General features: G+C 42.1%; 1 protein-coding gene across 3 annotated transcripts in view; it reads right to left on the bottom strand.

Moving 5' to 3' along the window:
• Positions 1-657: 657 nt before the first annotated feature.
• The window catches only part of BCO1 (beta-carotene oxygenase 1), a 38,849-nt gene continuing 11,879 nt past the window's right edge, over positions 658-27,627 (bottom strand). Inside the window, exons 2-12 of one of the 3 annotated variants that reach the window (XR_006285195.1) lie at positions 19,016-19,144; positions 15,129-15,258; positions 14,060-14,207; positions 12,891-13,038; positions 11,478-11,698; positions 10,272-10,529; positions 8,431-8,536; positions 7,281-7,375; positions 5,045-5,156; positions 1,831-2,470; positions 658-1,031 (exon numbers count right to left, since the gene is read on the bottom strand). Coding sequence is in view for 2 of the 3 variants with exons in the window: in XM_043526262.1 (XP_043382197.1) it covers positions 2,298-2,470; positions 5,045-5,156; positions 7,281-7,375; positions 8,431-8,536; positions 10,272-10,529; positions 11,478-11,698; positions 12,891-13,038; positions 14,060-14,207; positions 15,129-15,258; positions 19,016-19,144; positions 22,470-22,473 (1,524 nt within the window). In the remaining variant the exon portion in view is untranslated. Of the gene's footprint in view, positions 2,471-5,044; positions 5,157-7,280; positions 7,376-8,430; positions 8,537-10,271; positions 10,530-11,477; positions 11,699-12,890; positions 13,039-14,059; positions 14,208-15,128; positions 15,259-19,015; positions 19,145-22,469; positions 22,489-27,627 lie in introns of those variants that run through there. The other 2 variants (XM_043526262.1, XM_007059263.4) reach the window with 2 other exon arrangements.

Below are 27,627 nucleotides of genomic sequence, written 5' to 3'. Positions count from 1 at the left end.
CACATAGCATATAGAAACTGCATGGGGCCAGGAGTCCCTGCCTGCTTTCCTGAGTTCAGATGGCCCCAGGGACTCTGGACCACCCAAAGAATGGCCTAGGGCAGGGGTCCCCAACGTGGTGCCCGCGGGTGCAATGGCGCCCGGTGGGGCAGTTATGTGCGCCCGCAGGACACCGCACCGCCGAAATGCCGCCGCCGAGAAGTGTTGCCTTTTCTCAGCGGCATTTCGGTGGCAACGCTTCTTGGCGTTGCCACTTTTCGGTGGCATGGTGTCTGGTGCCCACCACAGTCTTCTGGAAATAGGAATATGCTGGTCCCACAGAAAGGTTGGGGACCATTGGCCTAGGGTAGTGAGGAAACTGAAGCAGGAACATGCATTTGTTTTGTATGATCAGTACTTTTCTGTGCTTTGTATGATTAAGTAAAGAAAAGCATAAAGGTGTTAGACTGTGCAAGGTGTGTGATCATAATTGCTGCATGCCCCTGAGAGAGTTAAACTGTCACCTGAAGCTTCACCCCTTTTGGGTGGCATTCTAGGAGTGGGGTGTGTTTAAGTAACTGGGATAGCTTGGGGGTCAGTGCTGGTTCTGAGAACCTGGGACAGGTGCCTCATTTCCAAGAAGACGGTCCCTTGATATGCATATAACAACATTACAGGTAAAGAGACAAATCATCATTTATCTTTGAGACAATACAGTTAAATGCCATATCAGATATTCCTAAGGGAAAAACAAACAAACAATTACAGTGCAAGGTAAAGATTAATTTAAATACCATTAAAATATAATTAAGTGTTAATAAAAGCATACGTTCCATTTGAAATTAAGTTACTTAAGCTTCAGTTTCTTTCACAAAGCTCACCACCCGCTCCCTTTTTTTAATGCCACAAAATGATTAATACTGCAAAAGTTTTCTAGGCTCCTGATCAAAAAGCTGCAACACTTTAGACATTTCACTTTGGTCTTACTGGAGCTTTAGAAGTCAAGCAACAAAGCAACAGATTTCTATGAATCATTAGTGCCGTAGCTCATACTTAAAAATATCCCAGGAACCTATCCTTGCAACAAAGCCCGTTGCCAACTGTGCCCACATATCTATTCAGGGGACACCATCACAGGGCCTAATAACATCAGCCACACTATCAGAGGCTCGTTCACCTGCACATCCACCAATGTGATATATGCCATCATGTGCCAGCAATGCCCCTCTGCCATGTACATTGGTCAAACTGGACAGTCTCTACGTAAAAGAATAAATGGACACAAATCAGATGTCAAGAATTATAACATTCATAAACCAGTCGGAGAACACTTCAATCTCTCTGGTCACGCGATTACAGACATGAAAGTTGCTATATTACAACAAAAAAACTTCAAATCCACACTCCAGCGAGAAACTGTTGAATTGGAGTTCATTTGCAAATTGGATACTATTAACTTAGGCTTGAATAGAGACTGGGAGTGGCTAAGTCATTATGCAAGGTAACCTATTTCCCCTTGTTTTTTCCTACCCCCCCCACCCCCCCCCCCCGACGTTCTTGTTAAACCCTGGATTTGTGCTGGAAATGGCCCACCTTGATTATCATACACATTGTAAGGAGAGTGGTCACTTTAGATAAGCTATTACCAGCAGGAGAGTGGGGTGGGAGGAGGTATTTTTTCATGCTTTATGTGTATAAAAAGATCTTCTACACTTTCCACAGTATGCATCCGATGAAGTGAGCTATAGCTCACAAAAGCTTATGCTCAAATAAATTGGTTAGTCTCTAAGGTGCCACAAGTACTCCTTTTCTTTTTGCGAATACAGACTAACACGGCTGTTACTCTGAAACCTTAAAAATATCAGGATTTCTGACAGGAGAGAGAGAGAGAGAATTTTGATCATATGCTGTCTTGAAACAATCCATGGAAGTTATACAAACTGGGCAAGCCTGACTCCTGCTGTATGCCATATTGTAAATACAGTACCTCCCCTTGCTCAGTATAGTCAGTGATGTATAGAATAAAACACAGCTCACTGCACATAGTGTATACAACTTCTAAGGTGTGATGTAAGAGAGAGGAGTGGTCAGCGTTCAGCCTTGTTTTGTATTCTGTTAAATATTGCTTTTTTGCAATAGTTACTTGCCTGTTGTGCAAATCACTATTATTTGTAATGAAAAGTAACTGTATAGATGTAGTATTTGGTTATTCTTTGCCATGACATAAGGTGGTTTGCAAATGACAAAAGGGGTATTTGCCTAGGGTCAGGAGGTGGGTTGTTGCATTTTAATGTTCATGTAGTAAGATGAAGAGTCTTCTATTCATGCTCTGCGTTCAAATCCTTCTCTGGTATGAAGAGTCCATGCAGGTCCAGATGCAAGTTTACATTAACTGTGGCCCGAGCCATCTCTGTGAATGTTTTAGCATCCAAGACGAGCAGGAAGGGTGCTTTCCTGGGATCTGATGTCACAATGGAGGATAAAATAAGACCTAAAAAAAGTATAAATAAGGAATATTTAAAATATTTAAAAAGAGAGAGAGAGACAAACAGACTTGCTTTCCCAAATAGAAAAGGCAACATCATCAACTGATAAGTCTGGATAACCAAGGACAGCAATGAAAACTGCTTTGTGGATCAAAAACTCTAACTGAGGCCTGGTCTACTCTGGGTGGGGAAATCGATCTATTATTGCCATGAATAATGTAGCTGAAGTCGACGTACTTAGATCTACTTACCGCAGTGTCTTCACTGCAGTAAGTCAACAGCTGATGCTCTCCTGTCAACTCTGCCTATGCCTCTCACCCTGGTGGAGTACCGGAGTAGACAGGAGAGCATTCGGCAGTCGATTTATCACGTCTAGACTAGACACAATAAATTGACCCCCGCTGGATCGATTGCTGCCTGTTGATCCAGTGGGTAATGTAGACAAGCCCTAAGAATGCTAAAACAAAACAAAACAACTAATGAATGCCTCCATCTTGTTGCTGGTCTGCCTGGTGTATGCCACAAAGAAAAGATGCTGAAGCAATAGTCTCAATTATACATCACAACTGGTAACATTGTTGGGCATCTCAGCTGTGAGGCTAGGGACTTGAATGGGTCCGACTGCACTCCCCACCCACCCCTGTGGTTCCTCCAGAATAGCACTGGCAGGAGATGATGTGGGAGCTTGCAATACTACTGCATCTGTTGGACCTGGTCTGTAGTTAGACAGCTTCAAGCTTCAGACCATTCAGTCTAGCAGTTTTGAAGAATTCTTTGATGCCAACCTGATAAAAGATGGCTCCACTGGGCTACATGAAAAATTCAGTTGTTTTTAAAGTCTAGCTTGGGCGCATACACATGAGCTGATTTTGGTCCATTGTTCCTTTGCAGGAGTGGAAGGAAGCAGTCATATGCCCAACTTTGAGGAAGGGTGACACAATGAAATGTAAGAACTAGCATGTCATCTCCTTCCTCATTACAGCCTATAAAAATCTTATTTTGGATACTTTTACATAGACTTATTGCTTCGAGAGAGGAAATAGTAGGAGATGATCAGTGTGGATTCTGGAAAAACAGGTTCATTGTGGATCAAGTATTTTCAATTCATACACTACTCGAGAAAAAATGGGAATATGATCAAAATATTGTGGCAAGGCACCTTCTTGGTTGGGGTAAAACAGTCCCTCTTGGCTGCACAGGGGCAGTCCATCCTTCTCTCAGCCAGTGTTTTGTGCTTGTTTTTCTCCCTTATGGGAGGGAATGCAGCCTCCCCTCCTGGAGAGGCTTGCTGCTCCTCCCCTACTGGTAGCTTTTTCCTCTCTCCCCAAAGGGGAGGGTTTAAAAAGGTCTCACACAGCCCTTAGTTGGAATCAGCTGATCCTAACTGACCTCAGGTAACTCCCTCTCAGCTGATCCTAATTGTTCTCTGGTAACCCCTTTTCAGGTGAACCTGATTGACCTGTAGTCACTCCTCCCCAGTTGATAGGGAGGAGGACCTTTTAATCTTCTGGGATTGTTTTCTACCACCACCACCCCTTTGCAGTAATTTGTCCTGAGTTTATCACAATACATACGTAGTTTTTATAGACTTTATAGGAAAGCACATGATTGTATAATCACAAGATGGCCTCTGGGCCTCAAGGAAAAAATCCCTGACAAAATTATTAGGATGGAACAGCTGGTACTAGAATGATCCTCAGAATGGAAAACCCACCTTATGAAAGGAGCCTCAAGGAGCTGGGCTTGTTTAGCCTAACCAAAATAAGGTTGAGGGGAGATAGGATTGCTCTCTATAAATACATCAGAGAGATAAATGCCAGGAAGGGAGAGGAGTTATTTAAGTTAAGCACCAATGTGGATCCTAGAACAAATGGACATAACTGGCCATCAACAAGTTTAGGCTTGAAATTAGGTGAAGATTTCTAACCAGAGGAGTGAAGTTCTGGAGCAGCCTCCCCAGGGAGCAGTGGTGGGCAAAAAACCTAACTGGCTTCAAGACTGAGCTTGACGAGTTTATGGAGAGGCTGGTATGACAGGACTGCCCACAATGGCATGATGCCGATCTGCAACTGCTAGCAGCAAATATCGCCAATGGCTGGTAATGGGACACTAGGTGAGGAAGGTTCTGAGCGAAGCATATCTTGGAAGGATAACCTTACGGTCTTTGACCTCATGGCTCACCAAGGAGAAGATGGAAGAATAATACTGAGAAAGATTGAAGAGCGCCTAATGTGAATTACCATTAACAGAAAAAAATACCATTAATGGGGAAAATATGCCATTGAGAGAAAGAGGTTAGGGCAGATGGTGAAAGAAGTTAAGGACCTCCATCTCCATGGGCTACAGAGCGAGGGAAAAGTAGTAGCAGACATCTTTGTTTGCAGGAGCACAATGGCTGGGGCTAATTTTACTTACCCCGTGGCACTGTTGCTCAGTGGAAGAGATTTCATATTAAAGGTCATTGACAATAAAACAGTTAAAATTTCTGATTCTTCATTGCAAGTCATCTTGACAGCGAAGGGCTCTACATACTTATATATATGTTTATCCCCAATTTATCAGAAGAGCAGTCTTCTTACCATCATCTTCTTCTTTTAAATCAGGACTGGGAACAAAGACAGGCTCGGCTGGCCAGCAGTGCTCCTCCTCCCAGCTGAGCTTTTTCTTTGTCAGAACATCATATTTTGTTATCTAAATTATTAAGACAAAAATAATTCTTCAATCTCCATTCTAGCTCTTAATTTCACAATCGTTCTGTGTACCGTACAACAGGGTGACTGGGTAAAAAGATGGGATCAGTACTGCAAGTCAGGAAGCAATGAGATATAATTACTCCAGCGTGCCACAGATGAAATATTTGGAAAACTTTAGGCTCCTCAGTCAGGTTTAGTGGCTGTATAGCCACAGAATCTTTGTATTTAATAGGAGACAATTTCACTTTAGAGCAGAAATTGATACTGTTTTACTACATTACAACTATACCTGTCAACCAAGGATCTCAAAGCATTTCACAAATATTAGTTAATTATTTAAGCCAGATGACATCTCTGTGTCAGGTGAGTCAATTATCCCCATTTTACAGAACGTGAGCCAGAGACACAAAGTTTAAGTGACCTGCACAAGGTCGCACAGGAAGTTTATAGCAAAGCAAGGAACAGAATTCAGAACCTCCTGATCCTTAGTCCTGTGGTTCAATCATTTTCTTTTTTGTGTGACCTCAGTCTTCACCGAGGTAAAAAACCTTAAGTAGTTAAACAGAACAAATATTAAAACAAAATCAAAGAGAGAAGGCGAGTGAGGTAATATCTTTTATTGGACCAGTGTCTGTTGGTGAAAGACAAGCTTTTGTGCTTACATAAAGCAGAAGAACTCATTATCAGCTTGAAAGCTTGTCTCTTTCACCACCAGAGGTTGGTCCAATGAAAGATATTACCTCACTCACCTTGCCTCTCTAATGTCGTGTGATCAACACAACTACAACCACACTGCAAAAAACAAAGTCAGTTCATTGTGATGGTTAAGTAGCTAGTAAACCAATGGGGCCAGGATTTCACCCATGTACTGTAAATATCTCCACATCTCACCCAACGCCCAGTATGACAGAGTTACTATTTCACATTCAGCTCCGTTATCTTCTGTTTGCATCTGCATTGCTAAAGGTAAATCACTGTTCCCCTTCTGAACCCCAAATCTGAAGAGATCCCTGACTTAGAACTTAAAGGTATTTAAATAAATTATAAGAGAAAATATACAAAACAATATCAGATGTCTTCGTTGCACCTACTGCATATCACAGATGCTGAAAGGATTAGGCAATGTAAAAAAAACCCCACCAAAACAAATTCTAGCTCAACAACTATGGCTGTATTTAAGTCATCTGTAAAGGATGATTATCTTTGTTAGAAATCACAAAATTGCTGATTCGTTTGAGTTAGTATCAGATACGCTGACAAACATTTTATTGCATCATCGACTATATAATATTACATATCCAACTTTATTTTGTAATCAGCTGGGATAATTAAAAACAGGAACAAATAGTGAGCTCTATCTGCTTGGCCTTATATTCTCAGTGTAGGTTTTAGGATAGATTGTGCTGAATGAGCAACAAGCATCAAGAGCCAGCTTGTCTACAGAACTTTCTCCTACCCTCAGTTAACAGGATTTTCCAGCTTACAATGTACTTGCGTCCTAAGAAGTCTCTCTTTAAAAATTGGTATCATGGAGGAGTGTGGGGCTGGGGCTCTTCCAGTCTAGGGCTGGTGCTGCAACATAAGTTAAAGCTTCCTGAAAACATCAGAGGGTCAGAGTGAAGGGTGCGTTGTGATGAAATAGGCATCTCTGTATGTGGTAATAACAACCATCCGTATTCTCAGCTGGTGTTAAGTGGACATAGCTCCATAATGAAGCTACACGGATTTACAGCAGCTGAGAATCTGGCCCAATTGGTTTTATTTTTGTCATGTGGGCAATGTAGGACTTATGTCCTTAACTTTTCATCCTTTTGCTTTTAAGTGCCGGAGTTTGTAAATTTGATACGTAAACATATTGTTGTGACTTACTTGTTTAAGAAATGTGGATTTTTTATGTTTGGAACATTCACAGTACAGAGCAGAACCACAGGTTAGTAGTGTTCCAATTCTGACCTCACAACCAGGCAGCTTCACTATGGTTGTATAGATGTAGGTCAGGGCATAATTTGGACCATGTAGGTTAGCTAGTGAAATAAACTGCCTTCACTATTTGCACACAGTTTAATTTGATTTGGGTTATATGAATACAGTCATGCAATATGCAATCAGTGTTATATTATACCTTTGTGGGAACTGGACTCCACCGAACTTCTGTTGCATAGAAATATCTGTATTTTTTGCCATTATAATCATAGTTGATGCGAGGCAGCTCTATTCCTACAGGTAAATTGAAACATAATACTGATAACAAGGAAGAAAAATAGCACAACTGTACCCAGAATCATAGAATATCAGGGTTGGAAGGGACCTCAGGAGGTCATCTAATCCAGCCCCCTGCTCAAAGCAGGGCTAAACCCCAATTTTTGCCCCAGATCCCTAAATGGCCCCCCCTCAAGGATTGAATTCACAACCCTGGGTTTAGCAGGTCAATGCTCAAACCAGTGAGCTATCCCTCCTCTGTAAGATGTTAAAAAAAAATGAAGTAAATATCGTCAAGATCTTCACTTAACCTCTGCAATTTATATGCCTTGGCAGGGTCTAAGTTAAGTTTTGCTTAGACTTTATGTACAGATATATGGATATATTTTTAAAAACCTGAAAGCTGAACAAGTATATAGGTGATGCAAATTCATAAACCACTAACATTTCACTCTCATGGTTTAGCCTCAGCCTCATAATCCCCCAATGTATTTATAGTCTTACTATTCAGTTACCTTTCATTTTTCCATAAATACATAGTAATATAGTGTGTTTACCTGTGAGTGTAATTGGAGATCTCTTCCCCAAAGTAAAAATAGATAAATGTATGCATATAGATAATCTTGCATATTTAGATCCTATGATCTCAGATCTGACCTGTAACCTTAATGTCATGATATTTTGATCATTCATAATCTACTATTCCTTGAACAGCTATTCCTATTAGACTTGCATTAATTCTTCATTTAGCCTGGATCTAGTAGTTAGGTCACCGAGGTGAACCCATGTGGCCATGCAGAACCCCACTGTTCACCTCCAGGACCTGACTGCTAGATCAGGGCTAGATTACATAGAAGTATTTAAGAGATACGAGCAGGGTGCTGGGACAATTTTTTATAGTGGGGGTGCTGAAAGCCATTGAACCAAACTGTAATCCCTGTATTTGATGGAAACCACTTCAAGCCATGGGGTGCTGCCGCATCTCCAACACCCCCACTTCGAACACCCTTGATATCACACTAGTCTGTTATTTAAGAAAATACAATGGAAGATTTTTAATGAACACATCTCACCCTCACATAACATTTCAGGCTGACAATAGATGTTTCCATCTTTTTCTTTCAGAGCAGTTGCAGTAGTTGATGGAAGTTTGACTAAATTAGTACCTACTTCTGCATCCTGCAAGAGAGAGATGCTAAAAACAACAAGACATTTCAAAGGACATATTGCTAATTTAGGACTTTCATCAAGGTTGATTTTACTGTATGTAAATTGCTATTAGGTTCCATTTGGCATAAGCCAGACGATCCAACTTCAAAAGGCTGCCTTCTCAGAGGCATTTATCTTGCATTATTAAACTATGAGCATTTCCATTTAAAAGCCCTTAATTTGCAGGGGATTCTAATAAATCAGCTATTGGTCAATCTTGATAAAGGTGTCAGCCCAGATGGTATTTTTGCTTTATCACAGAAGCAGTGTAAATTCATCATGTTATTTGGAAATTAGGGCTTAAGGCTGGGATTTTCACAGGCATTTAAGGGAGTGAGGCACCTAAGTCATTAGGGCTTGGGCTCTCATATCCCTTCAACTCCTTTGAAAATCCCAGTGTATAAAAAATAATTGTAATGGCTTCTCATTTTAAGCGTGCGCATGTGTCTGTGTGTGTGTGTATATATATCTAGCCCATGTATTATCCTCAACAGACAATGTTAAATAGACACCATGTACATTGATGCCATTTGGTGTTTTTTAAAAAGCTTAACGCTGATATTTACTTTAATGAAAATGCCACAGAGTGTTCATATTAGTAGTTCAATGAGATTTTTCAGTATAGTGTCTTTCTGTACAATGTTGCTGAATTCTTAGATTGCAAGGTAGGAAAGCAGGACAATTTGAGCGGATCCATCATAAGAATGCAAGAACGGCCATACTGGGTCAGACCAACAGTCCGTCTAGCCCAGTATCCTGTCTTCTGACAGTGGCTGGTGCCACATGCTTCAGAGGAAATTAACAGAACAGGGCAATTTCAAGTCATCCATCCCTTGTTGTGCAGTCCCAGCTTCTGGCAGTGGGAGGTTAGGAACACCCAAAGCACAGGGTTTCATCCTTGACCATCTTGGCTATTAGCCATTTATGGACCTCTTCTCCATGCATCAGATGTATCCTCCTGCATTGCTGCAGAACTGTTTTCATGGCATTAACAAGACCCAGTTTCCAGGTCGTAACAAGGCAGACAGTATCAGCCATTCCAAACTGAATCAGGCTGAAACTTGCCTGGCAAGTTGATGAGCAGAATATGAGTTTTTCCTACAAAACAATGATGTTAAACAGATAAGCTGTTTCAAAGCTACAGAAAGGTTTGATCCTTTTCCCCGCTTTAGTAAAGCTCTCATTGAAATAAAAATCCCATCATCTTCATAAAATTATTATTGAAAAGCAGCTCAGTTTTTTTTCAGGGAGGAGTTTGGTGGGTAGGTTGTGGGGGTTCTGTGCGGGGGGGGGGGGGGGGCGGGAATAATTTTGCACAGGCTTCCACTAACGTGCATCAGATTGTATGTGCAAAAACCCATGCTTGCACCTGCCAATCAAGAGCCATATTGATACATCTATTCATGTGAGGTAGCACCTTGCCCCAGAAACAGTTTCATTGTCTTTGAAGAGACTAGTCAAGTTGAATAGGACCTTTCTCCATGAACAAAGGAATCAGAAGCTGGCACCAGGTAACTGCCCATTGCTTGTGCAAATATAAATTGCCCTGTGCACACAAACGATTACATACCTCCTCAAATTTTGTGGCTATCATTTAAAAAAAATCAGGAATTTGGACGTGGCCTGGCAAACCAATGCTTTATACGCTTTTTCATTTAGTGAGTTATTCAAAATTACTGCTCAAATACAATAGATTGAACATTACCTTGCCAAACCCCAGAGGTACCACAAATCGCTTGCAGGCTGGTATGGAAGTGAGTTTGGTGTTTTCCTCAAAGCTTTCATTCAAGTTTTTTAAATAGAACATTTGATACAGGCTATTGTCTGAATAGGAAATGACATCAATAACAACATGGCCATCCTCCTCATAAGCATTCACATGGTGAAAAAGGACCATGGCATCTGTATAAATCTTGGTGGATATATCCTTTTTGGTCTGTTTGTCTATGAGGTGAATCCAAGTCTGAAAGATGGCAAACACGCTAATGTTTAATAAGCAGCGAATACGTAATTTTTAAAAAAAAGTTATTTCATTGCAAACCAGTGTTTCCAACTCAATGATGGTGCATTTGGTTTATTTATAATGATGGATTTGGAGTACTCAGGTTGTGCCATTAAGAGGCGAGATTCTGGGTAAGAGGCACAGCACAGAGCATGCAGGCTGGAGGTGGGGTGAGGCGGCGGCTATCAATCCACCTTTACACCCTCCCAATTCAGGGCTTCTCTGGGAGCTGAAGTGGCCCCCATAAAAAAATTTAGGACCCCTGGGAGGTGTCTAAATTACAGTCACCTGCCTCACCTGACCGGAATCTCCACAGTGCTACATTCAGAGGCCCAACATGCCCTCTCACCCATGATTCCAACTCTGGCATATCAGGGGCATCCTCAGAAGACAGCCTGCATTTGCCTTCTCCTGTTTCTGCATTAGGAGAATTCTCCCTCAGTCGAATCCAGGGTTTTTAGAGTGCCTTTATGCCAATCTGGTCCTCTTGCCTCACGTAAAGGAGCCAGAACGGGGATTGGAATCTCACCTAAAGTCTCTACACTTATTGACCTAAACGTGTATACTATTATATAATATGTTGTTTAAACTAGAGGTGATTGTACATGGTTACTTGACATGACAGATGAGCAGAATCTCTCTGCTGGTGTGGGATATTTCTATCCTTTTTCTCAGGTACCTTGACACCAGAGATTTACTTATTGGAATTTTAGATGGGGTGTTTTAGGAGTCTTAAGGAAAGAGCCTGCTAGCTACTGAAAATATATGTGGGAAGAGAGGGGGAAACACATTCCTCTAATGGGAAGTTACTGAACTTTTACAGCCAGGGAAAATATAGTATAGAGTGGGAGTGCTTGTGGTTAATTGCCCTGGCTTCCCCCACTGCTTGGCACGCAGTAGGAAAGGTACCTTATCTTCCTTATGGAAGGAAAGGCAGGATGCCCAGTTGACACCTCTGAAGTAGGCAGTTGCCAACTTGAGAATGTCCAGTTTGAATGGCTGCTCCATGAAGATGATATAATTTTCTGTAACTCCAAAACTGTGATAGTAGCTTGGGTGAAGGAGAGACTGGGAAGGGATAGAGCACAACACTTCCAGGTGTTTGAGACAGGACAACTTCTTTTCTTTCTCTGAACATAAATTAGAAAGATAAACTATAATTATGTACATAGTATTTGCCACCCAGATTCCTTTGCATTCTCCTCATAGGGGCAGAGTTCCTTCCCTTCTCCAGGATTAGCAGGGGAATTGGCCCCCTAGCCAACAACTCACACAGATAAGACCAGGGCCATCCATGCAGAGGACCTGAGCCTTTGCAGTTACTCCCAGCCACGGGGAGTTACTCACAGGCCACTGCCCCTGACGTTCCAGCATGGAGGGGGACAGAAGATAAGTAGTGTACATACTGATAGCTGTACAGAAGTGACTGGATGCCCCATGCTAGTGTAACCTCCTGGTGAGCTTGTGCTTCTGGTCACCCTCTGTGCCACAGATTATTGGAGTCTATTACAACCCTACCTATAGTGCCTGGCTCTTAAATTGTAGCCGTTCATTCTTTTCACTCTGGAAGGCTCAAGTTCAATCCTGGTGTGTTGGCCATTAGCAGCCAAGCCCTGCTCCACTGCTACATTTAACAGAAATGCACAGATAGTAGATCACCGTAAAGAAGAAAAGGGGAGCAACTGTATGAGCTGCGACACGAGTGCAAAGAAACCAACGAACAGCCTTTGCTTTGGTGAGGGCTAGCATTGGCAAAGCTGGTGAGGAATGGGACCTACATACAGTTTCATGTATCGTGCCTCGCTCTAATCAAACACTGTCTGTCCCCACTTTTATAGGCATTTTCACCCACTGTCCTTTTCCCTGAAAGTATATTTATAAAGACAGACACATTTTACAAATTCAAATACTACATGCTGGATACATTTTTTTTTTCTGTGCATCATCGGCTAACATATCTCACAATGCAGAGAATGACAAGCTAGGAGTAGGGACCAATCCTTCTGAAACAACGACATTCTTTGGTACTGAAATATGAACAGGATACAGTGATAAAGATGAACCTGTTCAAACACCAAATACCCAACTAGGCCGAGCAGCTAGTTCAGGAGTCCCATCAGTCTTTTTCCAGTGTAATTTACATGCAGTTACTCACCACCTGTCATCTTAACAGTGAAATGTCAAATGTCTTTGAACAAAGAAGTGATGTTAAAAAACAAACAGTGATTCAGTTGGTTTCTAGACCGTTTGTGGCACAGCCCTCCACCCTCAAAAGAAAACAACTAACAAGGAACTCAGACACTAGCAGAAGCCATCTCTTACCTGGCACTGAGGAAGGAATCTTAAATATAACATATTTTGTCTTCCCCTTGTCAACTATAGAGGTGCCCATATTGAGAACATTTCCAGCGCTGTCATAATGGGGATGAGAAGTCGCCAGGTTCACCGCTACATATTTATTGTAGTCAACCTAACCAAGTGACAGCATAAGGATGTATAAAGAGTACGTGAAATTACTTAACCTATATCACAAAAACTATCTCCACCTTTGGCAGTAGTGGCCTTCCCACTGGCAACCCCAGCACGAGACCAAAGACTCAGGCCCTGTTTCAGGAAAGCCTTCAGGAAACAACTTGCTTAACTTTTAAGTCTTGAAGTTAAAAACATTGAACTCAGTGGGACTTAAGCATGTGCTAAAAGGATTTCCTTATTCTGGGCTTGAATGGGTCATGGATGCTGAGCATTTAATCCTAAAGGTCACCTCTGGGAAGAAGGTTTGTGTAACCAAAGGTAATTGCCATTGCCAATCCCTTACTGTTAAACCAGCAGCTTTCATGAGCAAAAAGATTTCTAAGTTATTTAAAGTCGATAAACTGTATTATAGCCGGGGATAGGGACTGGGAGGTTATACATAGTAGAAAAGGTTAACTAAAAACATGTCTTAATGTATCTAGACTCACTTTTTTAGAAAATTAAAGAAATGTCTTGCATAAGGAAATTCAGATGGTCTAATGACTGAGAAAGTTGTGATATAACTGGCCTAGAGAATTAATTACACATCATATAAATTGTTGCATAATAGGAGGGATAGCTAGTAGGATCATTAATCAATCAAAAATAATCAGATGCCATAAACACAAGACCTGACATTACGCCTACAGCCAAGTAGGATTATGCACAAGTTAAAACTGCAAAAGCCAATACTTACCCTAAGACACCGGGAATTTTGTAGTTTGAAAGAAATGAAGAATAAAATATTGTAAGTTAAAATAACTGACATTGTAAGTTGGCAACAACAACCACCCCAATCTCCATGGCTCCCAAATGGCCTATTCTGACACAGGAAGCACTGGCTAAAAAAACATTTTATCTTTTCACATTTACTTATGTCAAATTTGGCCGCCTTTAACCTGACACCCCAGGCTGTAAAGGTCAGCATGACACTGTATTCATTAGCAGATAAAACATGGTATCCAACATGGATGCTTTACCTTCTCTAATGTCTCCAGGGTGTGAGGATTAATTTTCCTAATGAAGTTAGTCTCGCTTGTAGCATAATAATCCTCACCAGTTTTCATAATATTGATCAGGCAGTTGTCTGTGAACTCAGGAATGGTGTGGGACAAGTAGCAGAATGCTCTGTGGGGATGAAAATGTTATATAAATACATTAATCTTTGAGAAGTTGCTTTCACTCTCAAATGGGACAGACGTGATCATGGCTCTGTTTGTTACTTGTTTAGTGTTATCCGCCCCTTGAGCCTCTCATAGAACTGGAAGTTGTGCCTGCTGTTGGAGAGCAGGATGTGATCTCTATGCAGCACAATCATTGGAAGTGGGTTTATTATTGAATTTGTACTCTCTCTGCTGGCTAGTCCTACAGCAACGCTCTTAACCCAATCTGGAAGTGTGGACACACACAACTGCTGCTTTTGCATGCACAAACAGTTCATCTAATATCTGGCCAATCCTGCTCCTATTGGAATCAATGGCAAAACAACCATTGACTTGAATGGGAGTAGACACTATCGTGCATGCATGCTTCTGCATGCAGTTAGAGATCACATTTTGAAAGTCTGGCCCAGTAGGTCACAGATATTGGTAACTTTTTCAATAGGCTTTGGTAAGAAAGTGGTGGATTAATACTTCCTCTGACAATACGTTTTTATTCCCAAGAATATTCCCTATCATATCACCACAGCGTTAAAATAAAGACTTTGGGCATAAACTGCTTGATTGTTTTCTGTAATTCTTGCTTAAAGAAATCAAAAGATTTATTGGAGTACTGCAAGTAATAACTCCAGCACACATAGGCAGGACTTAAATTTGTAGTTGTTACTTGCAATGTGCCAATAAATCCTTTGATTTCTATAAGCGAGTATTAAATTTTTTAAAATGTGTAGAAAGACTGGGAATTAGATCCCTGGCATTGCCAATGGTGTGTCAATTCTAAACTTACATACAAACATTGGGGCTTATTTTGTATATGCAGAGGGGAAATTGAAAAGCAGTTGTGTTGGAGAAATAGAAAGCAGAACCTCGTTAGAAAAACATTGCTTACTTGGCAAATAGGTTTTTGCATGGATCTGGATAAGCCATAGTTCCAAACTCTGACACCACAATTCTGTTTGCTTCTATATTACAATTGTATGCGTCACTGCGGAGGTATTTACTTCTGTAGTAAACTTCGCCTGACAAAGGGCAAACAAAATCTTTGTATTACATGGATACTCAGAAGATATTTATTTTCCTTAGAAAATTAATATAGAACACCTGTCAGATAAAGAAATTACAGGAGAACCTCATCTGGTTGGCCTCCAGTTAAGCAGACTATGGATTGCTTTCAACCCCTAATTTTTCAGGTGGTGTTCTGGGTCTCTGAAAAAATTTCAGTGGAAAATGGGGCTGTCTGTACTTTATTCCCATTGTTTATACTTACGGGCTGTCAACATTGATAGCCCAAATTTTGACTTACCCACTTTCCTTGGTTCACAAAATGTTTAGGCAATATTTTGTGTATCGGATGTTGAGAAGGTGGTTTTAAACTAAAAATGCCAGCACTCGAAAGCAACTCTACATTAACTATCTACATGATGGAGCAGGAAGAATAAATTGTAAGTTTCAAGTTCCTAAGGAATTGTTACAACAAACATTGAGGGAGTTCTAAATTTATGAAAGACAACATGACTTTTTCCTTTTTAAAAATCCCACTTTACTAAATTTGACCATTTAAGCTTTAAAGGCAGTTTCTTTAAACTCTCAGTGATGCTGTCACTAAAACAGTCCCCAAGAAGAATCTGTAATGTCTCTGATGATTACAGAGCAGGAAGAGTCCTATTAGGTCATCTAATCCACCCCTAGTCCAGAATAACCCTTTGTTACATTCCTAAAAACCTCCTCTCTAGAGCTGGAATACTTGCAGGCAGCTGTTCATGGGCATGTTTATGATACTCATCACTAACATATTTGAACACCTGTAAACAATGAATTACGCCTCACAGACCCTTGTGAAGTAGGGAAGGATTATTATTCTCATTTTATACACTAGGAACTATCACAGAGAGGTGAAGTGACTTGCCAGTCATCACATAAGTCTGTGGGAGAGTCACACACAGAACCCAGATCCCAGAACTCTTATTTCTGTGCTTTAATCACCAGCCCATGGTTCCTCCATCAGGAGAACAGTATGTATCCCCAGACAATGGGAGAGGGGTGGTGGAAATTGATTTTCTTGGCAAATTTCAGTCTCCAGTGTTTGTAAAAAAAACAGCACTCTTCTAGGCCTGAAGGAATGCCTGTATAGAGTAAGCCACTTCAGGCATATGGGCTTGTGTGTCTGAACAAACACAGCTCCCTTTGCTTTACGTGGTGCAATAAACTGGCAGTTTCAATGTCTGGCCATTTCTGTTTATGGCTGCATTCTTAACAGGCACTGAACTGGGCAGGCAGACAGGAAATGTGTTTCTGGAATCTCTCATCCCAACACAGCAATGGAAAATAAAAAAGAAACGGGGGCAGGGAACCCAATTCTCCTACAAAGCTAATATATTGTGCAGCAAATAAGCACAATGAAAAACAGCCCCCATTATATTCTAAAGCAGATGAAATAATATTCTATTTCCATATTTTACGGTCAGGTTGAGATTAAAAAGAAATCGGTATGGACAGAGGAAATATTGCTTCTGATCATTTCCAGCACCTTGCCTGAGGGTAGTAAGTAGGATTTGGACATTCATTTAAGTATTGTTTATATAAGCACATCAAATATGCCTGAAACCTGATTTGCAAGCTAAGTGGCACAGTGGCCTAGTTTCACTCTTGGCTGCTCTCATAACTAGGTTCAAATCCTAAGAAGGGTGTTTAACCCATAATGTAAATAGGCTGTTTGCCCATGTCCAGGAAACCTCTGTACATGATGGTACTATTAGCTGATTCAGTTTGGAATTGTGCAGGTACTGGGGCTCTGGAAGGAAGCATAGTAGCAAAGTCTCTATACCTCCTGGATGCGCCATGGCTACCTTCAGCTGTGGTGGAGGCAAAAGCTGTTACGTGCTTCCAAACAGCTGCAGAATGGAAATTGTAAATGGAAATACAACTTCTATTGTGAGCTGCGTTTCTTAATCCTTTACTTTAATGACAGGTTTCAGAGTAGCAGCCGTGTTAGTCTGTTAGTTGCCAGCTGTGCCCACATATCTATTCAGGGGACACGATCATAGGGCCTAATCACATCAGCCACACTATCAGAGGCTCGTTCACCTGCACATCTACCAATGTGATACATGCCATCATGTGCCAGCAATGCCCCTCTGCCATGTACACTGGTCAAACTGGACAGTCTCTACGTAAAAGAATAAATGGACACAAATCAGATGTCAAGAATTAGAACAGTCATAAACCAGTCGGAGAACACTTCAATCTCTCTGGTCACTCGATTTCTGATCTCAAAGTGACTATCCTTCAACAAAAAAAACTTCGAAAACAGACTCCAACGAGAGACTGATGAATTGGAATTAATTTGCAAATTGGATACAATTAACTTAGGTTTGAATAGAGACTGGGAGTGGTTGAGTCATTATACTAAGTAAAACTATTTCCCCTTGTTTATTCCTCTCACACCCCCTCCCCCCCCACTGTTCCTCAGACGTTCTTGTTAACTCCTGGAAATGTGCTGGAAATGGCCCACCTTGATTATCACTTCAAAAGGTTTTCTCTCCCCCCACCCCACTGTCCTGCTGGTAATAGCTCATCTTAAGTGATCACTCTCCTTACAATGTGTATTTTTTCATGGTCTGTGTGTATATAAATCTCCTCACTGTATTTTCTACTTTATGCATCCGATGAAGTGAGCTGTAGCTCACGAAAGCTTATGCTCAAATAAATTGGTTAGTCTCTAAGGTGCCACAAGTCCTCCTTTTCTCTTTACTTTAATGTCTACTCAAAACCCTGGTATCTAGACCAGTCAACCAGAAATCCTGGCCTAGAGTGAAATCTTGATCCCACTGAAATCAGTGGGAGATTCGCCGTTGGCTTCAGTGGAGCCAGGATTTTACCCCTGGTGTAAATATTCTGTATTGCACAGCTCTACGCTTAGTACCCACAGCACAAGTCTGAGAGAGCCTCAGACGCCTCAGCTCCCATTGAAGTCAACCTCAGGAAGGGTCAAAAGACCTGGCCCTTTAATGGGTACTAACATCCTTGAGGAAAACATAATTGACTTACATTTTTAAAATATTTCAATGAGTTACTATGAGCCAGCTTTTTCTCTGCATTAGCGCAGGTTTGTCTCATGCCACCAGCATAAATCTGACCTAAAGCCAGTTTAGCTGTCCCAGGGAGGGTCACCCCAGTGTAAAGGGGGGATCATCTTGTGCCACTACAACAGCTCCTAGGCACCCCTTTCCCTGCAGCCAGAGAAGGGCTGTAGCTGGAAGAAAAGGGCATGGCTGGGCATTCCTGCTGCCCAGCAATCCTAAGGTTCTCGAATGGCTTTTTGGGGCCAATGGTAGCTGGTGCAAATTAGAGCAGCCTTTAGAAAGACTGATTCAGCACAGAAGCCCCAGGATCAGGGGAACATGCAAGGCTGACTTTAAGCCACCTTTGCACATTCCCCTTCTGAGGTGAGCACAGCATTTCCACCTCAGAGAAGGAAAGTCGCACTGAGAAGGGCAAGACTAGCACCCATTCTCTCTTTGGCAGCTGCGTCTGTAAGACTGCATTGACTGTCCTTCCCTTCATTTGATGCTCACTAGCTACACAGGCCCTTGTTAGTCTGATGTTTTGCAGGACCCCTAACCAGCCGTATGTCCGACAGGACCTTTAGCTAAGCATCTGAAACAATTCAATATACGAGTATTGTAAGCAGATTCCACCCACATTTATAAAACCTCACACTCCTGTTTAGAGACCAAGACTTGGTTTGGATGCTCGCGCTATAAGGCTGCAACCTACCATTTTTAAATGTAAAACTGTGCATCAGAGCCAAGCCATCAAACCAATGATTATAGCGGGTTTCCCCCACTGTGTGCATGCCTGGGCCATTGCGAAGAAGAATCCCCTGCAGCCAGCTTGGTAGCTCACCTGTAAAGAGAAAGGACACAGTTCACTTCCACTCCAAGTCAAAGGTGACCTTGTGCACTAAAGGACAAATTTCCAAAGGTAAGAAAGTCCATGGGTGATGCAAGTCAGGATTTTACAATTACGTATTTGCTCGCACCATTTAGGTTTGCCTAACCATGTGGCCCTCATTATACGCAAACCTGAAAACATGAAATTACCTGAACATAATTTGCTAATTATAAGAGATTGATGAGGGAGGAGCATTTTCTTCCTGAACTTTCATTTTAAAATTATCCATCTAATCCCATTTGCTATTCCCAGCAAAAGCCAGGAGTTACCAGAAATAAGTTATAGGAATTATTTACAGATCAAATGCTTCAGTGGCCAAGATGCCAATGTAAACTGAAGGCTGGTTGAATTCCAGTAACAATCCCACTAATGAAATTACACAGTGTAATGAAGCGTTGTGATGGCAGTGCTTTAGAACACTAAATGTCAATTCTCAGAGTGTAAATAAAGATTATAAATATTGTATTGATACTACATAAGTGCTGTCCAGGATTGAATACAAGATATAGGGATTTGGTGATTTATGACACATGAGGAACAAGAAATCAGCTACGTTACTACATGTTATTCACAAAAAAAATCTTTGCTAAAAAAGCATTAAGGTTGCCAAGTCAAGCATTCACAAGTTAGGAAATGCCAGAATTAAGCTTGCCAGTTTTTCCTTTGTCATATGCATATGCTATTGTCTTAAATTACTTTATCACATTCTATTTTTTCCCCACAAGACCTCAGCCTCAGTCAGTGCACAAAATGGATGGCACTCATTTAATGAAAAGCTCTTCAATATTTTGTGTCTTCCTCATTGTTCCATGGGAGATCCCACTGCACTCTGTTCAAACCCTGCTCCAAAGACAGAATTATTAATAGAGCTGATCAAAACACTTTCAATGAAATGTTTCAGAGTAGCAGCCATGTTAGTCTGTATCTGCAAAAAGAACAGGAGTACTTGTGGCACCTTAGAAACGAACAAATTTATTAGAGCATAAGCTTTCATGGGCTCTAATAAATTTGTTCGTCTCTAAGGTGCCACAAATACTCCTGTTCTTCTTTCAATGAAATGTTTGTCAAAATATCTGGGTCCATGAAAGCTGAAACATTTTGCAGGGATGTACTGATTTTGACTAAGTTTTTGATAGGAAGATTTTTGAGGTCCAGGATGGTCTTTCTGGTCACTTCCACCGAGAAGCATTCCTGATCTTTTCTATCCAAAAAATGGCTGTTTTAACACAGTTTTGGTTTGTGAAAGTGGTTGAAAGGTTCTGGTTTTGTTCCAGTGCAGAATGAAAACAAATTGTGAAACCTTGAAGGCTGTCTTGAAACTGAATGGTCATCCTCTAGTCAGCTCTAATTATTCATTGCCTCATAGGTTTTTTTGTGAAATGTATTGCTCTAGTATCTGACTGCTTCATAAACATCAATTAATGTATTTTCACAACACTCCTTTGAGATGAGGAGCTATTATTATCCCTATTTTACTAATGGGAAACTGAGGCACAGAGAGTAAGGTCAAAACGATCCACCAATTTTGGGTGTCCAATTTAAGATACCTATGACCTGATTTTTCAGCATACTTAGTATTATACAGCACTTTATGTTAAAAGCACAGCTCCCACTGACTGCAATTGCAGCTGTGCGTGCTCAGCATTTATTTTTCTTTAGTAGGTATAAACTTTAATTCTTTGTCGTTTAAGTAGGATGTGTTATTAACAGGCTCTAAGGCCACTCTGTCTCTCAGCCTTGATGCAAAGAGGAAGGTGACCCTTCACCTAATTAAGCCATGAACAACTTGTTCCCTAATTTTTTGCTGCTAAAAAGGGCAAAGGGCAGTTGAAAAGGGACCTCTAGGAGTATTTTAAGAAAGGCTAAGTGGGAATATGAGTGGGTGAAAAGCAATGGCAGTCACCACTAGGTCATAAGTCACATATAAGAATGTGTCAAGGCCCTAGTAAATTCAGGGCCATGTGCACTCCCAACTGTTACCCCCACCAGAGGAGCAGAGGGGACTGAGATACTTCCATGAAGCAATCTCCTGCTTATCACATTTTTGGAGTAGCCTACGCTTGTGGTCTAGTCTAACGCCGGTTATTAGAAGAGAACGTCCAGTTAAAGGAGGAACTTTCCAAACTGACCAAGAGCCAAGCTTGTCCATCCGTGACTGGGAGAGGACCATGTTTCTGGATTATTAGATTTGCGGTCCCCTGATTAGCTCCAGGGAGGTGCTATAAGTTCGGACAAGCTAAAAATCACCACCATAAGGATCAAGGTGGATGTGGAGAATGGCATGTTCCTCCTACTCCACCACAATGTCAGCAAGGGCTGATGCCTTTGCTTTCTGTAGGCTAGCTCTAACGAGGAGGAGACCAAGACCACCACTGGTTACGGGAGCTTGACTAGCACAGAGAAAGCCCACCAGTCAGCATGAGATACCAACCAGAGATATCATCTGTTCCCCTGACCTGCAATTCTGTGCTGATGCTCTGAAGGCCAAGAAGCTGAAGAGCAAATCTTTTTCTTTTATTAAGAAACTTTCTTCTCCCCCCGGCCCTTACCCTATTTTGTTATTGCATGGAGACACCTGCCAATATTACTGATTTTTCTCTAACCCTTTTAAAGGGTGTATGGTGTGCGTGTGTACAAACTGTGCACATGTAAGCAAAAGCGTAAGTAACAGTATATGCCATGAATCATTTCCCAACCAACATGCTAAGTGAGTCCTCCCTTAAATCATTTTGTTACCTGGTTTGTGTCTGTATGCACCACGCTGCACTAAGAGAGGAATGGAGAGTTGCAGATCTTTGATGTATCAAAAAGTGAGGAAATAGTCTGGAACTGTTCAAAAAGCGGATCCACATGGCCTGAGCCAGGGTTTAAATTAATGAAAGGGGAGGTGAGGGACCAGCCAGCTCCCTTCATCCTAAACTAGCCCCTGAGTGCTTACAGACTCTAAAGGGGATGGACATATGTTCCCCTCTCCCATTCAGCTGGGGCCAGCCCAATTGCCAAGGTCTCATCAAGTTTCCCACCGGGTTGAGGAGGCACGTCTCAAGGACGGAGAAGGAAACACCACCTTCTTAAGCTTCCAGCATTTAGTATTTGACATAATTGACCTGTTGTCTTAATTTCATGATTTGATTACTGGCAGTGTTCATTTGCTACTATAATCAATTGGTGATTCCATTCCACATCATTGTTAAGGTGCTTCATTCCAACTGTGACTTTGATGTGATAATTTGTATTGTGTGGTCTTACTTAGTTTAGTAAAAGTTTAAATAATTACCCATAGTGAGAAGTTAATTGACTTTAAGTTTGCTTGTTTATTAATTTGAAGAAGGGGTGTGTGTGTTTTCCTCCCCGAACAACCTGAAGGGAAAAAGTAATTTAGTAGAGTATTTGAAGGCTATTTGGCTCTGTTTCCAAATAAATATTTATCTTCCTTACAAATTAAAAACTGCATCATAATGCATATTCACAAGGGGTCCAAATTAAGGTTGTAAACAAACCAAAAATACAGCTATTCTACCATGTGACATCATGAGGGATGCAACGGTCATCATGGGGGATGGAAACTTTAGAGCCACCACTCAGCCCTCGGCCACTTCAAAAGTAACTGATAGTACAAGTAGGTTGGTATCCTCTGTGGACCAGCACTAGAGGAGGATGAGACAAACACTTTCACAATGTGTTTCACAGATATTTGCTAAAAGCAGAGGAATGGTAAGACTCAGGAATCATGAGCTCCATTCCAGGCTCTGGAGGAGTGTGTTATTTAATAGGCACAGACCTCTACCTGTTCTCCCCAAATGTGACTCCTTCTGCCATACCCCTGCCAGCCTGTCCTGTCTCCAGTCCTCTCTCTTCTGCACATCTGTATCATCACCCCTGTCCCATTCTCTACTTCCAGTCAGCACTCCTCAGGCTTCTTGTTTCAGCTCCAGGCTCTTTGCCCAGTAAGTCCGAGTCTCACCCCTCTGGAATCCCTGTCCCCCAGCCTTCCCCCCATCCCAACTCCCAGTTCCAGTCTCTTTAACCAGACATTCCCAGTCCCCATCCCAGTCCTGGCTCCTCAGTTAATCTCTCTCTTCCCTACCTTGGCCTCCAGTCACTCCCCACATTCTCCATCCCCACTTGCTCCTACTCATCCTTCTGGGATCTTTGTCCAATGTCAGTGAGACCTCCCCAGCTCCTTGTCCCAATCTCTTTGCCTAGCCTGTCCCAGTTCTCCTTTGCCCCAGGTCCTTGTCCAATCTGTTTCCCCGCCCCTCTGACCTCTTTCCTCCTGCCCCACTCATTCTCAGTTCCCATCTCTGTTCCAGACAGTCCCCATCTCCCCCGCACTTATTTACTCTCAGCCCCTTCCCCGATTCCAGTCCCTCTCTCCTTCCCCCACCCGTTCAAGTCCCCCATGGTCTCCTTCCCAATCTCTGCCTCAGTGCCAATCTCCTTGCTCAGCTAGTCCCAATCTTTCCCTGCCCCACCTTGACTCCCACCACCAACAAGCCTCCATGCCCTTTGTCCCAGTCTATTCTCCTCTCCCAGGTCTGGCTCTTGTATTCACTATGTTTGAATCATGCAATTTTCTCTTCCATGCTGCCTCAGCCCAGCAGGGGCATTGACTCTCCTGGGCTCTCAAACACCCTACTTTCAATTCCAGGGCTTGGATCTGGACCTGGCACAGCTCTCAGCAGCCCAGAGCTGCAACCTCAGGGACAATCCTGCTCAGCCCAAACTGGAACCTGCTCAGAATGAATGGAATCTTCAGGGAATCTGAATGCTAAAATCCAAGTCTCTACTGAGCATGTGTGGACTCAGATGTTTTCAAAGACTTATAACTTGGCCAAATTTGGGTGGATTTTCACAGGGATAGCAAAAGGCACATCCCTGACACAAAGGCCAACCCCCTGTTAAAGTTCAAGTCCTTGCTCCAAAACATGGAGACAGGGAGCAGGACAGGCCTAATACAGTTTTAAAAAAAAAATCACCAAAATTTTTGAAAATACGCAGAACGTCTTGTCCCACCAGCCTTGTTCTCAAAACTGGCTGAACAATTCTGGCTGATGTTTTTCAAAACACATTCAGCCTGAGGCAGACACCCGGCGTGGAAAATTTCAGTCCAAATGGGTAAAGTCTGGCAAAGTTCTAAGCAACTGAAAACAGGCTAGAATAATGGAAAGAGTCAGGCAACCTTAATAAAAGGCGATTTTAACAGGCCCGCCTTTAATACATTCCAAGAACATTTATTTAACTAATACTGGATACACATTACTGCTATTTATATTGTAATCGGTCCAGTTATGGACCAGGATCCCATTGTGCTAGGCACAGTACAAACATACACACCTTCATATGGTATTAGGTTTGAAATTCTGTGCAGGGGGAGAGTAAATGGATGAAGATAACAGATCCACATTTGACTGTTCTAACAAGAGCTACAGAAGAGTCTAGACTCGCTGACAGACAGCATAAAAACTCTTGTTACATGTGCAAACACAAGAGCCAGATAAGAAATCATCGCTGAAGTATGAGGGGGTATATGTTATTATTCTAGTCTGCTCATGTACTTTCCATCAGTCTGTAAGAGTTAGCCATATGAAGAAAGTGGCTCTCTTCAGTATTGCCACTAGAGGGCTGAGAGTAGATAAATAATGTATGTTTAATATATTCCAAGGGTTTTTCAGATTGCAAAAGCTTTATTTCTTGTTACATGTATAACAGAACTGGAGGGGGAAAACCACAAAAATTCACTAACTCTCTCTCTCCCTTTCCACCTCAATCCCCCCCCCAAAAGGATACGTATCTGGAGGGGAGGGGGGACAACCCTATACTCCAAACACCTTCCCTGCTCCATAAGATGCGTTTGTGCAGAGTTTCCCCAAGGCACGGGGCAAGGGACTAGGCAGACACAGATGATGTATCAGTTAAATTAAGTAGGTCTCTAACACCACATGGTGGGATTGCTTTCAGCCTTCATTAAGTGGGGCTCAGCTGGAAGACATTGTTACTGTATGTACACTATACTGTATATTGTATACAATAGAAGTGTTACTCTGCACACAGTGAAAAAGACTATTTCTAACACTGATCTTGTATGTATTTTCATTCTCTTGGCGAAAACAGCTAGAATCCTAATTAAAATATTTCATCATCACTCCCGTAACCGCATTGGTTGTTGGGGCACCATATGAGCAATTAACCAATTGTCTCCTTCCCTGACAACTGTGTGTCAGTGCTTGAGTCTCTGAAGTCCATTCCTGTCCACTCTTTTATGTTGTCATTCCATCTCTTCTTCTGTCAACCTCTTCTTCGCTTCTCCTGTACTATCCCTTGGAGGATGATCTTGCATAGGCCAGAGTATCTTGTTACATGGCCGTACCACTTCAGCTTGCACTTCTTTACAGTCGTCAGGAGGTCTTCGTATGACCTACTGCACTGGGTGATGATGTTGCGGACCTCTTCATTAGGGAGGTGGTAGAAGTAGGAGATTCCCAGGATCTTATGGAAGTATCTCATCTCTACTACCTGTATTTTCCGTTCAAGTTCTGCCATAAGGGTCCATGTCTCTCACACATACAGAAAAATGGAGATGACCAGTGCGTGCAGCAGTTTCAGTTTGGATTCCAGGGAGATGTTCTTATTCCTCCAAATTGGCTTTAGCTTTGCCACTGCTGCTGCTGGCGCAATTCTTGCCAGAATTTCTGCTTTGGATCCTTCATCAGTGAGGACTGCCCCCAAATACTTGAACTGTTTCACTGTCTCCAGCTCGTCCACCGAGTGATATGTGAGCTGATCCCATTACGTTTGTCTGTCATCAGCTTGGTTTTCTCTGCACAGATTTCCATGCTATATTTTGTGGAGGTTTCATCCAATCACTTCACAAGGTTGGCAAGATCATCTTCGCTGCCTGCCAGGCCATCGTCGTCATCAGCGAACCGAAGATTTGAGATTGTTCCCCCCCCCAGTGCTGACTGTGCATATGTGATCTAGGGCATCAGTCATCATCCACTCCAAGTAGATGTTGAACAGTGTGGGCGAAAGAAGGCAGCCTTGCCGGACTCCAACAGTGGTGCGAAACCACTCTCCTGTTGTGCCATTGATGAGAACTGCACTACTGGCCTTGGCACACAGTTGTCTAACGGTAAGAATAAGCTACCACCAACATTGTACTTCATGGTTCCCAGAGAGCTTCGTGCCATACTCTGTCAAACGCCTTCTTGAAGTCAACAAAGACGTGGTAGATGTCCTGCTGGTGTTGTAAGTACTTCTCACATAGAACACGAAGGTTGAAAATCTGTTCTGCGGTACTTCTTCCAGCATGAAAGCCAGCCAGTTCTTCAGTGATGATGCTCTCCGCTTGTGATTTCAATCTGTTCAATATGACTTTCAACATCACTTTGCTGGGATGGCTAATTCAGCTTATGGTCTGGTAATTTTGACAATTGCAGGTGGCCTTTCTTTGATAGAGAGATGATTAGTGACTGTGTCCACGTGGAGGGCCACTCACTGGTCTGCCAAATCTTGTTGCAGATCTTGGTGAGTCTATCTATTACTATTTCTCCTCCGAATTCCATAAATCATCAAGACAAAGAAGGGAACAGTCTTACAGAAGAAAGGGACATCAATAGGTGGACAAACTACTGCTCTGATCAATACAACCACCAGACAAATGGAGATCCTAGTGTCTTAGGCAGCCCAGATTCAACAGAGGATGACGACTTTCCAATACTGCGTGAAGAAGTGGAGACAGCTGTGAAATCACTCAAGAACAGAATTGATAATTAAAATATTTACAGACTATACAAACTTCATGGGACAAACTCCATTGGCCTTATTCACACAAGTAGTCCCAGTGGAGAGAACAGATTTACTTTTTGGAGTAAGGTGAGCAAGATTTGGCCCTAGATGCATAGAATTACCTAAAAGGTGAAGAGCACTGTAGAAGATAAATGGGGAAAGGGAAGATGATAAAGCAAGAGAGTGAAGAAAAATGTGTTCAGAGGGAGTAGTAGTACTCAAGAAATGACATGTGGTAAGAGATCCAGCCTATTCAAGTTAGATACAGTACAACATTTTTGCTCAGTAGTATATTTAGTTGAAGTAGCCCAGTATATATATCTGGGATTAGGAATGTTTATCTAACGCTCTTATTTGCGCAACAGAACACTTCAGGTTATGCAGTCTCCAAAGACAGTCATGGTGACTGTGGCCCTTTGTGGGTCCCCCCCAACCCTACATGGGGCATTGGAACAGGAATCTGTGCAATGAATTTGGCCCACTCGCCATGTCCCAGCCAACCCTCATACCCCTAAGGATCAGGCTAACCTGCCTTTCCTACCATGCATCCAAAAAAAAAAAAAAAAAAAAGGGGGTAGTATTTCTGCAGCATTTGGGGCTTTGTCGATCGGCAGAGGATTTGGCCTTGGTAAAGCTATGCTCTGCCT

This window comes from Chelonia mydas, chromosome 12 (assembly GCF_015237465.2).
Source record: "Chelonia mydas isolate rCheMyd1 chromosome 12, rCheMyd1.pri.v2, whole genome shotgun sequence".
Lineage (NCBI taxonomy): Eukaryota > Metazoa > Chordata > Testudines > Cheloniidae > Chelonia > Chelonia mydas.
This window is presented reverse-complemented; position numbering and strand designations above follow the sequence as displayed.